Source organism: Gambusia affinis, linkage group LG10 (genome assembly GCF_019740435.1).
Source record: "Gambusia affinis linkage group LG10, SWU_Gaff_1.0, whole genome shotgun sequence".
Classification (NCBI taxonomy): Eukaryota; Metazoa; Chordata; class Actinopteri; order Cyprinodontiformes; family Poeciliidae; genus Gambusia; species Gambusia affinis.
The window spans coordinates 7,380,173-7,395,546 of record NC_057877.1 but is presented as its reverse complement, the minus strand read 5'-3'; the positions used below and the strand labels follow the sequence as shown (position 1 = coordinate 7,395,546).

At 40.0% G+C, this 15,374-nt stretch overlaps 1 protein-coding gene across 2 annotated transcripts in view; it reads right to left on the bottom strand.

Annotated features, from left to right (window-relative positions):
- Positions 1-4,620: 4,620 nt before the first annotated feature.
- Positions 4,621-15,374, bottom strand: part of LOC122838959 (oxysterol-binding protein-related protein 1-like) — a 50,431-nt gene continuing 39,677 nt past the window's right edge. Inside the window, exons 19-29 of one of the 2 annotated variants that reach the window (XM_044130021.1) lie at positions 12,062-12,196; positions 11,814-11,911; positions 10,543-10,725; positions 10,361-10,468; positions 9,018-9,107; positions 7,854-7,980; positions 6,404-6,517; positions 6,188-6,311; positions 5,992-6,082; positions 5,751-5,771; positions 4,621-5,276 (exon numbers count right to left, since the gene is read on the bottom strand). In XM_044130021.1, the coding sequence (XP_043985956.1) occupies positions 5,174-5,276; positions 5,751-5,771; positions 5,992-6,082; positions 6,188-6,311; positions 6,404-6,517; positions 7,854-7,980; positions 9,018-9,107; positions 10,361-10,468; positions 10,543-10,725; positions 11,814-11,911; positions 12,062-12,196 (1,194 nt within the window). In that variant the 3' untranslated portion in view covers positions 4,621-5,173. The remainder of the gene's footprint in view (positions 5,277-5,750; positions 5,772-5,991; positions 6,083-6,187; positions 6,312-6,403; positions 6,518-7,853; positions 7,981-9,017; positions 9,108-10,360; positions 10,469-10,542; positions 10,726-11,813; positions 11,912-12,061; positions 12,197-15,374) is intronic. The other variant, XM_044130023.1, reaches the window with a different exon arrangement.

The window sequence follows — 15,374 nt, the reverse complement described above, 5'->3', positions numbered from 1 at the left end:
TCGCTCGTTTTAATGATTCCACATTCTCCCTTGACTCTCTAAAATATGATTTTATTTTGTTTACTCTAAAACCGGCATCTCTAATTTGAATCCTAAGTATTTCTAAATTGTCATCGGACAACGTGATCGTGTTTTTCAAAACGATTCTTATTTCATTTATCCTTTTAATTATGTAATCCAACTCTCTCTCTTTCCACGTCGGCGGCTCAGGAGTTTCATCCATTTTTGTAGCACTCCGTACGTTTTTAACAGCAGTCTGAATTGTCGAACTCTTCTTCACTGACTGAACGTCTCTTGTGGTCAACTAAAATTCCAGATTGCAGTTTTGTGATGTAATACAGAAAAGCATGATGTCACAGATTGATGTCACAGATTGATGTCACAGCCTCAGCAGAACAAATGGCAAACTCATCAAGTTTGAATGAAAACAATTTGTGTGTGCTTTTTTTTATACTTTATTTCAAATGAATAACATGAGCATACATACAGATGTTAACTCAAAGTCAAATATTAAAATAAAACAAAATAAATAATAATTACAGATATTGAGGGTGTTGATGTTAAAGTCTAGAAAGACAAGAGTTAAATAAATATATATACATTGGTAAAAGAAAATGATGTGTACTTTTTCAGTTAGGTTTTCATAACAAAATGTCAAAAATTTATTCAAATACAAAGAAGATTGTATATTATAGCAAAAAGAACAATAAAGGCAAAAAAAGAAAAAAAAAAACCTCTATGAGAAGTCAATTCTAGATTGAGATGAAAAACTTTTGTTACTCCAGGTGAATTGTATGTCAGTAGGATGACGATGTTTCCAAATATCTAATAAATTTAGCCGGTTAGAGAAGTTCAAAAGATGGTTCTGTTCATTTGTAAATCTAGAGGATGTTTATCCAGTTGAGTGGAAAAGACCACATTAAAATCTCCCCCTAAAATAACCTTTGCTGATGGAAACTTAGTACCAAGACAAAACATGGTGTCCTCCAGCTCTTCTGAGAAAATAATATTTAAAGAATCACAATTATAACCATGAATATCGCCAGAAAAAGATGTAAGAATGAAACTCAACTGCTATTTGTGTTTTTGTTTTCAAATTGTGAAACCAGGAAAAATTGATATAAACAGAAACCATTTCTACCAGTTATCAATGAAAATAAGAATTGCTTTTGAGCCGGTGATATTTTCTGAATATTATATAAGTGACAGGTTCGTCAATTCATCCTGTCATAAACACTCATGCTGCGTTTATCACACAGCCTCCAACAAGTTAGATGGTGTTTACTGGAAATTGGTGGTCAACGTAGAAACAGTGCAATTAACTCCTCTGCTGGTCTATAAATCACAGCAGAGCGCCGGACAGACTGCAGCAGCAGCAACAGACTGCAGCAGCAGCAACAGACTGCAGCAGCAGCAACAGGCTGCAGCAGCAGCAACACTTATATGCTTAATTTTGCTAATGTATTAATTTACCTTTTTCAAATCGTCAAAAGGCGATCTTCACAGGCTGATGCTCTTGGAAGTCTGCAAAAATATAGATTAGTGCAGCTAATATAACATTTGGGCTTTTCAATATATATATATATATATATATATATATATATATATATATATATATATATATATATATATATATATATATTTAAGGCAAATCAGCTTTTGTATAGATTAATCACTGAAACCTTATGCTGTAAACACTGAACAGTTTTACTAATGCAATTATCCTCATTTATTTGGTACTGTGACAGGACAGTAGTATTAATCTTAAGAGTAGTTTAGAAAAATCACTAATAAATCCTAAAATATTGTACATATAAAAGAACAAGAGCTACACTTAAATATAAGTATATTTCACATACGTGCTAGCAAAATATTGCAAAAAAAAACAGAGTTAATCTGGAGCAATTCAGAGGAACACAACACAAAGATTAGAAAACATTACCCCACAAACACAAACCCAGCTTTTGAAACACATTCCTTATTAATATGCGTCTTTAGGACACCAGTCACACAAAAAGTGTGATTTGTAACACTAAGCTGCACACAATAACTGCATTCAGTCATATTTTTATATTTATTGGTATTAATAAATACTCTCACCGTATTTATTGGTACTCTCAGTGTATCAATAAATACTTATTTTTCTCCAACAAACAGTGGAGAAAATAGTGAAACTAACAATCTGGACAATACAGGCAGGTTATAACAATAAACAAAATTCTTATCAGAACAAATTTATCACGATAAACGATACAATAAACCCCTATAACCAGCATCGTTTCCTGCCAGTCCATCGGCACAAGAAACAATAACATTGACCAACCTTTACATTTCAGTATTTCAGTACTATAGTCTATAAATGTCGGGGTCTATGGTTGACCAATTTACACTTTATTATTTTACTCAGTTTAGGTTCTTAGTGAAAATGGTCCACAGCTACTTATAATTATATAAAAACTGTTGGTTTTCTACCACGTTTGGATATGTTCATGTGTTAATGCACAGAGTAAAAATTAAAGACCATGTACAGCAAAGGGCTAAAGTCCTGTTCTGCACTTGAGAGCTTTGTTTCTTGGCTCGGCTCCCCTGCGGGCGACGCTCCAACCCTCCCGTCTGACTGTCCTGCCACCACTCATAAATAAAACTAAGAGTCAACCTGCACCAAGAGAAACACGCTTTAAAGGCTGCAAAAGTTACCCAAGCACAGCCTATCAGGAAAACAAATTGAATGCTTATTAAATTCAGTCCCCTGCTAATGTATTCAAAACTCATTTTCGAGCTTTAATATGTGGTGAAGATCATGGTGAAGTGTCTCTTGCCTTCTGTTGGTAAAACTTAAATAAACAGTTCTTTTTTTTTTTAAACCAGCCATACGAGTGGTTCTGTTCTGTGTTATGAATCCATTAACATCTACAAACTCACATGTAGCTCTGGTTTGTTGACAGAAACCCATCGGCTCGTCTCGTTTCAGCCTGCTGCTCTGCATTTGGCCATCAGATGGAGTGCTTCACTTTACAGACCGCCGCCAGTTCGCCTCCGTCTGATCTCAACATGAGAGCAGGAGGCTCACAACGAATTTTGGGTCCATAATGACGATAACACCAGATTTAGCCTTAAAGGCTCACCCAGCTGTCTGCTCTAGAGCTGCCATTAGAAATACAAGACAGGAAAGACGGATGAAATTTAGCATTTGTGTGTCTTTATTAATGAAAATAGATTCATTTAAAGGAGTGGCAAAATGCAGTATGTGTAAAAACAGTGGATGGCTGATAGATTAAATAAATAGTAAGTAGCTGTAACTTTAAAATCTGTCTCTCTAGGAGATAGTTCAATCTAGGCCTGTCACAATAAGCAGTAGATAAATTAATCGCATGACGAATAAAAAAATAAAATAAAAAAACCTCAAATCATTTTCATTTTCTTGATTTACTGTTTTTCTCTTTTCTTTAACCAAAAAGTGAATGACAAAAGCCGTCAGTCTGGTGCGACGACACATGATGCCCCAGGTGTGACCTGTCCACACTGGCTTCATCTTGCAGGAACTCCAGCCACATGAGGTCCAGCATTGTTCTGCAATAGGAGGAACCCAGAGCCAACCGCTCACAGGGGGTCTGAGGATCTCATCTCAGTACTGAATGGCAGTCATGCTACCTTTGGTAAGCAGGCTCTGGCAGTGGTTCACCTGGTCCTTCTTTCACAAAGGCAGAGGTCCTGCTGCTGGGTTGTTGCCCAGCTGAGCCACTTGTGTGGGTTGTAGAGTTCGTCTCATGCTACCACGAGTGTGAAGGCACCACCAATATTCAAAAGTGACCCAAACATCAGACAGAAAGCACAGAAACTGAGAAGTGGCCTGTGGTCCCCACCTGCAGAACCACTCCTTTATTGAGTGCGTGTTGCTAATTGACAATAATTTCCCCCTGTTGTCTGTTCCATTTGCACCACAGCATGTGAAATTGATTGTTAATCAGTGTTGCTTCCTAAGCAGACAGTTTGATTTAAGTGGAGTTATACTGTGTTGTTTACGTGGTCCCTTTATTTTTTTGAGCAGTGTTATATATATATATATATATATATATATATATATATATATATATATATATATATATATATATATATATATATATATATATATATATATATATATATATATATAGCCGGTTTTGCTGCCGAAATTCACGCAAACTCACCAGATCCCCGCGCTAATGCGAATTTGTGAGTTTATTGCAAATTCTCCCCCCCAAAATGGTCAAGAAAACCCCCAGGTTTATGTGGCTGCTAACCCCCACCTGCAGGTGGCGGTGTTTCTTACTTTTGAGACATTGTTGCCTCAGCCTTGCTTGATGTCAAGTTATTAACGGCAACAGTGAAAACACACAGGAATGGACTGAAATGTTTTATTTAGATAATAAATTTATAATTTCAAAGCTCAATATGAAAGTAGGGAGGGAAAAAAAACTTGAAATGGTGAAATTAAATTCTTTTGAGGACTCAAATCATAGTTTTTCTCCATTTGGTGCAAATGATTTCCACCAAAAATCGCTCAGATCAGATCCAACTTCAGCTCTTTACAGCGCTCAATTTCTACACACGCTTCAATAAAAACAGAGCACAAAGACAGGATGATTTCAAAAAATATATATAATTCGGCTATGGTTATGCTTAAAGTGGGAGAGAGGAAATACACAGCGTCAAAAGTAAGGAGGGTTTAAGAGAACCCTGTAACTGTACAAGGCAAAACAGACAAAGTCCAGAGAGATGGAGGATATAAAGCTGAGGTCTGTGATGGCTGGAGAAGGGGCGTGTATATACACAGATTTACAACTATGAACATTTAAAAGAAGTTAAATGCTAAAAAAAACAACAACCCTGTGGACTCCCAGTCCACTGTGCTAAAAGTAAAAAAAAAAAGAAGCATTTCAGTGTAAATACAAATAATGCATCTCAAAGCATCATCAATCTACATTTAATTAGTGACTTTTTTTCCCCTCCCATTATAACTTAGAGTAAGGCCACAATGCTCAGGTGCAAACTTCCCAAAGTGCCTATAATTAGTGTAGTTATTAATTAAAAAGCTAAAGGAATGAAAGGAGAATTAAACAGTTATTGGTGATATTTAACGAGCAGGTGTGCTTTCTTTCTTTTTTATCTTTCTTTCTTCCGTGCCCAAAATGGATTAATAGATATCCGGCAGCTGGCTGTAGCTCCTGTCCCAGTATCCGCCGGAGAACAGCCAGTCCTGGGAGCGGGTGTGGGGGTTCGGCCCCTGCTGAAACCACCTGAGGAGTGAGAGAGAGAGAGAGAGAAAGAGGCAAAGAGAGTAAGAGAGAAAGAGAGAGAGAAGGCATTTAGGAAGCGCCGCGCCAAACCACAGTCGAGCAAATTATGGAGGGAGAGGAACGAAGAGATGGGAATACTTTATCTTCAGGGTACGGATCATTATTTAGATGTGAGGAGATTAGGGTGTTGCTTTCAGTTAACATTAACTCTAGTTTTGTTTTTTATTGAGGGATATGGAGGGAGGATGTCTGTAGTGTTTGAGTAACTGCTTCTAGTGGCAGTGAGTGAAGCTTTGGCAAAGGGAAGAAGAGGAGGGGATTAAATATCTTCACACCGCGAGTCTCTCTGTCGTTCAGATAACATTCACTGAGAGATGAGGATGGGTTTTTTTTTTTTTTTGGAAAACACAGAGGGTCACGTGAGCACACAGAAGACGTCAAGAGTGCGTCAGTCGAACGGCGAGCCGCTCTAACCTCGGGCCGAGGGGAGGACTCCTTGGCATCAAAGCCGAGACGCAGCCGACCAAATGTGAAAAACGGAGATAAAAAGAAAAGAAAAAAAAACCAGAGTTAATCTGGAGCAATTCAGAGGAACACAACACAAAGATTAGATGATTATGATGTGCATTTAAAATCATCTGGTTCCTTCGTGGATAAGCAGCCTGGCGAGAGATTTAATGACAAAATAAATAAAAAGAGAATAACCCTCTCTGACCTGGTCTTGCACTCCTCGTCAGATTTAGTGCGGTTTTTACGGGCGGCTCTCTGCTTCTCCTCCAGCCTCTTCTTCTCCTCGCTCGCCAGGTCTGTTTGAGACGCGGAAGTCGAGTTCTTGGGTTACGACGAAGAGGATTCGGCTAAAAGCTTATTTTAAATAACAATAATAATAAAGCAAAACAAAAAGGCGTTACCAATGTCGCCGTTCTCCATGGCCCTTACGTCCGGTCTGAGCCGGCAGTCGGTCTGCGGGATGACCCCCTCCATGTCTCTGTGCAGCTCGTTCAGCTGCATCGCGAAGGACGTGAAGCTGTACATCTGGTTTTAAAACAAAAATCACAATTTCACGTTTAAGCGTCGTATTTCTTTGAAGAGTGATGTATGGTAGGTAATGTAGGAATCGGTGAGACCTGGGTAGAGTTTGCTGGTCTGGGGGCAATCCTCCACAGCAGCTGGCTGCCAGGAATCACCTCCACAGTGTCTGAAGCAGGGGAGGGAACGCCCTCCTGATCCCCACCGTTACCCTGGTAGAACAGAAACACACAGCAGCTCTCAGTAGGACATGAGGGTACAGTGAACTGCAATGCACTAAACTGTGATTTCAAGTGAGAGGACAACACCAAAGTAGTGTAAACACAAATCCTTTTAAGACATAGGAGATAAATATGCGTTGATCTAAGCCAGCTGCATGTTTACAATTGCCGTCTTTAATCTTCTGAGAAAAAAGTATATATATTTTTTTCAGCAGCCCTGATCCTGGGATGAAAAATTGCTACATTTGTTACATTATCAGCTGGTGCGGTTCACTTTCACGCCGCATTCTGTCAAACGAACCAAACTATTTGAAAAACCTGCCCCCTCCTCCCTCTCCTGTGGTGGCGCTGCACCAAAAGCTGCTGAAGGAAACGGCACAAAAACCTCTGAAGAAAACACGAGCGCCACCCTCTAATTCAGAAAATGCAAAGAACAATAGAGTGGTGTCAAATTTTAGCGGCCGTAGGATTTCTCTTTGGTCTCTGGCAAAACACCATTTGTTTTCGTTCTATCTACCCAGAATTCCCTGCACTACGGTCCCCTTCCTGCGTATGAAGCGGTCTCTGGTCAGCTTGTTCTTTCGAACTGCACCAGAGTTCACTTCAACCGAACCGAGACCCATGGTTTTAAGCGGACCTTTTGGTTCCACATCGGAATTTGATTGAGCGTTCGCACCTCCCCAAACGAACCGGACTTTCTCGACAAACAAACTAGAGTTCGGTTAAAAGCCGACCACACAAGGCTGGTGTGAATGCACCCCAAGTTGCACTGGATTTTATTTTGGTGTATCAGGCTGCACGGGTGAATACAAAATCATTCGTATTCACCCGTGCTCTTCAAAAGTTGACTTTTCTTCAACTTCACAATTAAGCGCCACGTTGTGCTGGTCTATCCTATAAAAAAAAACAAAAAAAACCTAACTTAAATACATTGAAGTGTTTGGCTGTGATGTAACGAAATATGAAAGGTTTAGGAGTTGAAGCCAGTCCAAGCAGTCGCCTACATCTCTCTAAGGTTCTACCATCAAGGCAGAGTATATTTCAGCAGTATATACTGGAGTGTTTGAAGTGACGACCAATGAAAAGAGTTCAGACAGTTTTTTTTCGACTGCGTGCTGAAACGCCTCAGATCTGGAGACGAGTTACTCACTACGCTATGAGCAGAGTCGCCCTCATCGACTGTTTTCATCTCAGTCGAAACTCGGAACAATGGCTCATTTTCCTTTCCCCCCAAAAGGAAAGAAGCAACAGCTCACTTTTATTATTATTTTTTTTTACTTTGCAATTAACTTCATATTGTTGCAGACACCCGCTGAGTAATTCATACCGCTTTGCCGGCTTTCTTCTCCTCGGCTCCTTTTTTGTCTTTTTTCTTGTGAGCTTCAAAGGCGGCCGGGTCGACGACGTAGAGGCACTCGGTCCACTTCCCGTACAGCGCGCACAGCTTCTTTTTGCTGTGAACCACACAGATACACAGGCAGACATGCACACGTCCTCAGGCACAAGCGCACCGCCGATGACTTCAGTCGGTTTCGAGCGGCAAAGGATGAAAAACCTCGAGGGAGACGAAGCTCCAAAAATTCAATACAGGCGCTTTCATGAGTCGTGAGTTTCCAGGAAATTTCAGCTAAAAGTTTGAACTTTTGTGTTGCTTTTCTGCCACATCTGTTAAGTGAATGTCTTTTTTTTTTCTCAAATTGACTAAAATCGTTATAGGTCAGAGCGCTCCAGCTGTGAGTGTTCTGATCAGTGTAAAAACTGCAGTTTTCTTTTTGAACATCAGCTCTGTAAAGCGATTACCTTTGGGATTAATGCTTCTTCATATGGTGCCTGTTCAATAAGCTAAACAAACAAACAAAACTACTAGGGATTTAATAAAATGGTGGCAAATGGGTAGGAGTACAATTTGTGTTGCAAATCTGAATTTGAGACTCATTACATTAGACCTAATTTGAGTTCTAAGCAGAGCTGACGGTTACTCTACGCATCCAAACAAATCTGATCTGCACTGCAATATTTAGCCAAATGGAGGAATGTAAACTATCAGGGGGCAATGGAAAAAAAATGAACCACTTGATCGGAAACAACCAATCAGAGCCAGGAGGAGGGCCTTAGTGCTGTCAATCACCCTGCCATGCTAGTTAGTTTCGATAGCGATGACAGTGGATCAGTAGTGTTCCTGTAACATTATTCTGTTTCTCCACCATTAGCACTGCCGCAGCTCATACACAAGCATGATTGACAGCAGCAAGACCCTCCTCCTGGCTCTGATTGGTTGTTGCTGACCGGAAGTGGGGCATTTCTTCAGATGGCAATGGGAGAATAGGGAGGAGACAAAGGAGCAACAAATTGTCATAGACTATCTGTCTCATGTTAAACTTTCACAACATGGTGACAGTTTTAACAAATATGTAAAAAAATATATTTTTCAGAAAAAATACACACCACAGTTTTAAGGAAGACCATTTAAAACTCCCTCTGCTCTCTGTACCTTTTATCAAGAATGTAACCTTCAACTTTGTGCAGCTCCTTCCCAAAAAGTCCACATGGTTTGAAACTGAGGCAGCACTTTTCACCAGTCCTACGGAGAAAACAAAGGAAACAACAGCAATGCTTCTCCATTATTTTCACTCACTGCTGAATCACACAAGACATTTTCATCAAAGTCAAATTGAGTCAACCGAATGACAGAAATGTTGCCGACCCTTTCGACAGTATATGAACTCTCTTTGTATTCGTCTTAAATATAAAGTTTTACTGTTCTGGTGTTTTTTTTTTGTTTGCTGCGCTCTCGCTCTCTTTGATAGCTTCCTGCTCAACATTTTTTCGTTCCTGCAGAAAGCACGCCACACAATCAGCTGATTCTGACTGTATTTCTCTATAATCTGAGGTGAATGGGGTTCTTTTTAATCTTTTTAATTAATAAATAATTGGATTACGCTGGAACAAAGCAAACTGATTCAAATTGGATTCTGTGTAAATGCGGTATGATTTGGAACCGCAGTGTAATGTGAATTGCCTTTTAATGACATTAGTTGTGAACTGGTCCTGTAAAAAAAACTAAAAATAAATAATCTGTCTGACAACCACTTCACAAGTTGTTTCATTCAAAACTCCCAGCAGAATCTGGAAACTATTTTAAATTTCAAAAACCAATTAGGGATTTAACCCTGAAAAGATAAAGTCGTTGCGCGACTTCCTTTGAAAAAGACTCACTGTGCCTCATCGTTATTGTTGGAAACCCTGTGTGTGTGTGTGTGTGTGTGTGTGGTGATGTATACAGCACATCTCCTCACTTTGTTGTTTGGGATTTAAACTTCAAAGTGATGCAGCACAATAAGAAACAATTTAGTTCTCAAGAGAAAGAAGCTGTTTTCCATTTAGTCGTGCCGCTGCGAATACATATCCACCAATCAGCCTTAATGACTAATATTGAGTCGGTGTCTCTTTTGTTCCAAAAACAAACTCCAACCAGGAGGAGGAGCCAGCGGGGGGGTCCTCTCTTCGCATCAGGCCCCATCAGATGGACATTTTTTTTGGAGTTTGGAAGCAGGATAAACTCCTCAGACGCTTTTCCAAGGTGTTTCACTGAACACGCCTGTATTCCTGCAGCTGCTTTTCAAAAGAAAGTCCTCCACTTACAAGCGAAAATCCTCTGTTGGGAAGCAAGAGTCACAGCAAACTCCATGGAAATGCCAATAGGAAGGCTTTCCCAGAAATAGGATGATGCAACGGGATTTCGCAGTCGTGATATTATGGCTGATCAGGGTGTCATCAAACACGGGGAGCATTTTATAACATTCAACACATTTTCCTAATGGATCTGAATCTGACCTGTGGTTGATCACCTCCACATTCCCATACTGCTCGATCCACAGCTGGCCCACGATGATGTTGTGAACACAACAGGTGGGGTTTGTCCATGTGTAGGCTTCACTGTGCCTGAAAGAAAAAAACCCATAAAGTCTCAAACTTTAAAAGCATACATGACTGCACAGGTTTCGTTTTCTTCTCACTTGGGCAGCTCCAGCGTGATGATGCCCTTTGGCTCGGCCTCCACACTCTTGCCCCAGAACTTCAGCTTGGGGTAGATGGATCCATGAAACACAAAGTCCTGCTTCAGACCTTCGGCGTGGAAGGCGCTGACGGGAGGGTGGTGGCTCACCTGCTCCGATATGAGCCTGAAGCCCAGGTCGTCTCTGGGGAACGTACGGTACGGAAAGGTCACAAAGGTCGAGCTGCACGTGGCGTTTCACTCAAAGCCACATGAGAACTGAGAAGCGAGATGATAGCCAAGGCATTTGAACGCATTCATCATTGATATAAATGGCTTTCATTTCTGTTTTCTTTTTCTAATCCATGCAAGTTCAAAATTATACATACAGGCTCATATTTATCCATCCGCATCTTATTACGATTCTGGGTAAAAGATGGAAAACCTTTGATTTATGACCACTATTTTAAGAAGAGTTAAATGTGTTGCTTTCCTCAGGTAGACCACCTTTTTGAGGCACAGTTACCAGATCTTCAGCATTCATGCGGTCATTCCAGACACTTCATTAGCCTGATCTATGAATTACGAACCAGATTTGATGCGTTTTACATCATTGCTGTTCTGGAAAACTTGCCGTGGCTTGCAAAAGTATTCATTCTTGTGAACTTTTCCATATTTTGCCACATTACAGCCATAAACATAAATATGTTGCATTAGAATTGAAAGTGAAAGACCAACACAAAGTGTTCAACTGTGAAGTAGAAAGAGATTTATGCAAGATTCAAATAATTTTTTACAAATAAAAAATAGAAGAATGGGCAAATATTTCAGTCACTAGATTTGGGATGTAGTCTTCCTTAATTCATTTTGTATGATGCACCAGTATCCGTGAATGAAAAGGATTGGGGCCTGAATATTTGTAAAAGCTGCGTCACCGGGTTTGGAAATCAATTACCGGAAATGAACTATTGTTTCTGGAGTAGCTGAACATGTACCTGGATGTATGACAGAAGCTCGTTGATGGCAAATAAAAAACATCTGGTTTTTCTTCAATCGGACTTCCAAATATTCAAAATGTATAAGTTTGAACTTCTGTGGATTAAAAAAGATGTACATAAATTGCTTACACGTTTTTAAATTGAGTGAATTCAATTCAGAAACGGTTCAAACGCATCGTTCAAATCCCATAAATATCAGAACTGTAATTATGACATTAGCTTTTGGAGCACGAAAACAGGAACGTCTTTGAAAAAACCCTTTAAAATCTGAACGCTCTCCTGCTGCTCCACCCACCTGACCAGCTCATAGGTTTCTCCCAGCAGGGGGTTGAAGGGTTTGCCTGTCCGCTCCCACTGGGAGGCCACAGCGGACACGGCGAACGCCGCCACGCACTGCGGCGGACAAACGCACAAAACACTCCGGATCAAACACATGAACCTACAACGTAATAAAACTTTGGCTCGTCTAAAAGGGAACATAATGACGGAGCGGAAAGCAGCTTGCTCACTCCGACTCCAGGATGTTAAAGCAAACTGCTCCACCTTCATCCTCTCGATAGATTCGGAAGACGAATTGGCCTGATGGATGAGGTACGTGTGCTCCATGTACTCCGTTAGACGCTGCAAGAAGCTGAGCGGCTCGTTGAAAATGACCGGCATCGTGATCTTGGAAAGCTCCTGAAAGAGACGAGGCGGAGAGACGAGGTTTCACCAAAAACAGGACCTCCGAGCTCCTTCACATGCCGATCCTCAGGGAATGAATTAGTTTTCTTTTGTCTAAAGACTTGAGACGTATTTGATCAAACATAGCAATAATAAGCATGCTGTTATGGATAAAGAAAGTTCAACAACAATGTCACACTGCGGGAAACAAAGACAAGGCTTCAGAAAGCCCAACCTTGAAGCTAGAGATTAGCAGGAATTATGGGATTTTTTTTAAATATCCCTTGCCTCAATTTAGATAATTGTATTTAATCTGGAATTACAGCCATAAACATAATTAAAAATGGTAAAAAACAGGAATCTGTCGCCGTGTCAATAAGGTAGATTCCCACACTTTATGGGCACATCTCTAATTATGATAAATCATATTTTGCCTCAATTCGAATAAATTCTAGTAACAGTTTTAAAAACCCTTCTTTGATCCTGATTTTTCATAACTCTGCAAGAGGAAAGCATAGACTGTTCTAGAAATCTTTCATGACTCCATCTCCCCAGACATAATTATCTCATTACACTGGCAAAATTACACTTCACATTACACTTCACCAATATCTTTAAAGATGATATGAAAACTTGTTGGAAGGTTATTAAGCAGCTTCAGGAAAAAAAGGAGGAGACACTTTTCCACTGAAGTTTTATGATGAAACTGGAGAACACTCAGAACCGAATGATATTACTATTGTGCTTTAAATCATTTTCTCCTTTCCTTTTATTTTATTTTTTTACAATTGCTATTACAAACTTTAGACTCTACAGATGGAACCATTTCTAATTTTCTGTGTGTCTGTTAACCTCCTCACTGCAACTTGGTGAATGTAAAGTTTTTCTTGCTGTTCAATGTGGTAAAATAAATAGTGGTGGTTAAGTTTAAATATAAGATTTTGTACTTTGATAATTTTTAGATTTTCTAAGACACAACTGTCTGATGATCTCAAAACAGCTCCAGGAAATCCCATTTGGTAAATCTGTAGATTGTTAATTTACCATAGGAGCATCCTACCTTTGCCCTTCAAAGCTTTTAAAAAATATTATCCAGAAGCCAGATCATATTTTCAGGTGGATATTAGTGGAAAGCGGCTACAAGATGCGGAGTCCTTCAGGGATACACACTAAGACCACTTTTATAGGATTTGTCAGATGTTCTTTGTCTCCTGTACATTTTTCTGGCAATATCTTTTATCTAGAACGGCGGTTTTCAAAGTGTGAGGCGCGCCTCCCCTGGGGGGCGCCAGAGCACTTTAGGGGAGGCGCGGTGCGAGGGAAAAAATAAACCGGAAAAGCTATCTGCTTGCTGTCTACTGATGTGAGAGAAACGTCTTTTACGCACACGATCAACTCTGTGGATTTAGGAAAAGTTGGTACTGTGGGGGATCAGTGGAAATGTTTCTTAGAGGATGTTTTTGGCCAGTGGCGTCAGTAACGTTACTGACGCCGGACCACTTTTTCAGTAACTAGTAATAGTAGTCAGACTACAGTTACTTATCAAAATCATTTTTGTTATCATTACTATCTTCTTTTGTTATTTAATCGTATTTCTACTCGTCTTGTCAAGTGACCGACGTCTCTATGCGACAGAAATGTAAACAATGGAGGGAGATGCGCATTTTGTTGGAGGAAAAACTGGAACTATTTTGAGTTTCTGTCGCCAAGTCCGATTATTATAAGCGGCTTTGGGCTTCATTTTTTTTTTAAGTCGTTTGAAAATTTAACGAGTTGCTGGTTGCGCCTTTTTGGGCTCGTTTTTGAACGTGAAGTTACTCATTTGGGCTTGGAAATAAGCAGAGACTCATAATAAATCCCAGAATTTGTCCGTCATTAAGGTAGTTTTAGTCAGTCTCTCTCTGTCCATCATTTCCCGGATGATCCGTCCCGCTGTGTCTTTGTTAATGTCAAGTTAATATATTACCTCTGAATGACGTCGAGTTTCGCGTTGCGCTCCAGAAAACTGCAAACATCGAGACTAATATGAACAGCGCAATAAACATGAAAACAGCCACGAATGAACGTGTCCGTAGTTGGCAATAATTATAATGGCAAGTTAGCACCGTTATAATTATTAATATTAAGATAAGTGTCACAAATCTGTGCAGCCATCTGAGCTGTGGAGCTGCAGGAGGAGCTCTGTGCTGTGACACCAAACGCAGGGCCGTACCGCCGCATCCGGAGGCTGGGGGAGGGGGGGGCTTTAAAATCCTTCTTAGAGTTTTCCAGACAACAGTGGACCACACAAATTACTCACGTTTTTTATTTTTTGTACTGTTTTTTTGTACAATCTCCTCTTCAGTTCAACCTTATCAGTGGAGACACATTGTTGATGTTACCATTATAAAATAGCTTACAATTAAGTTTTGGCAAAGCTCAATGTGATTTTCACAGGAGGCTGAGCGTTGTTGTTAGCAGCTGCTGAAAGTAACTAAACAGTTACTTTTAATGTAACTTAGTTACTTTCCAAGTCAGTAGTCAGTAATATAACTAAGTTACTTTTTCAAGGAGTAATCAGTAGTCCGATTAAAGTTACTTTTTCAAAGTAACCATGCCATCACTGGTTTTGGCCAGAGCGGGGCTGAAGGTGGAGTTTTTACAACCCCCCCCACCCACCACCTTCGGGGGGGTGGAGGGGGGGGGGGGCGCAGCAGGCATTGTGCTCCTTGGAGGGGGGCTCACCCTTTCATACTTTGAAAACCCCTGATCTAGAAGACGCCTCCTTGTAGCTTCAGAGATAAAGCTACAAGCAGCTGGAGCTGACCTGAAAACAGAAACTCAGAGAACTCATGCAACGGCACGAGATCATGTGACTTTCTTCTTTGTGTGTCAAGTGTCATAGTTCCTGCTTACGTTTACAAATAGTGACATTGTCTGGATGAAGGCTGAAATGTTTTGAACAACATCTAGTGTGTTTTTTAGATAGCTAACCTAGATGTGTAACAAACTTCAAAGACAAACTAAAAATATTTTGTGTGTTTACTTGTTTTTTTTCCCCCCACTTTATATATTTGTAATTTAATACAACACAATCTATGAGGTAGCAGTACATTTAGTTTGTTTTCGTCTGGTGTTTTCACTGTGTAAAATAAAAATAAAAAAAAGGTTTTAAGTAATGCTAACTAATAAGCTAAGCTTTAGGACAATTCTG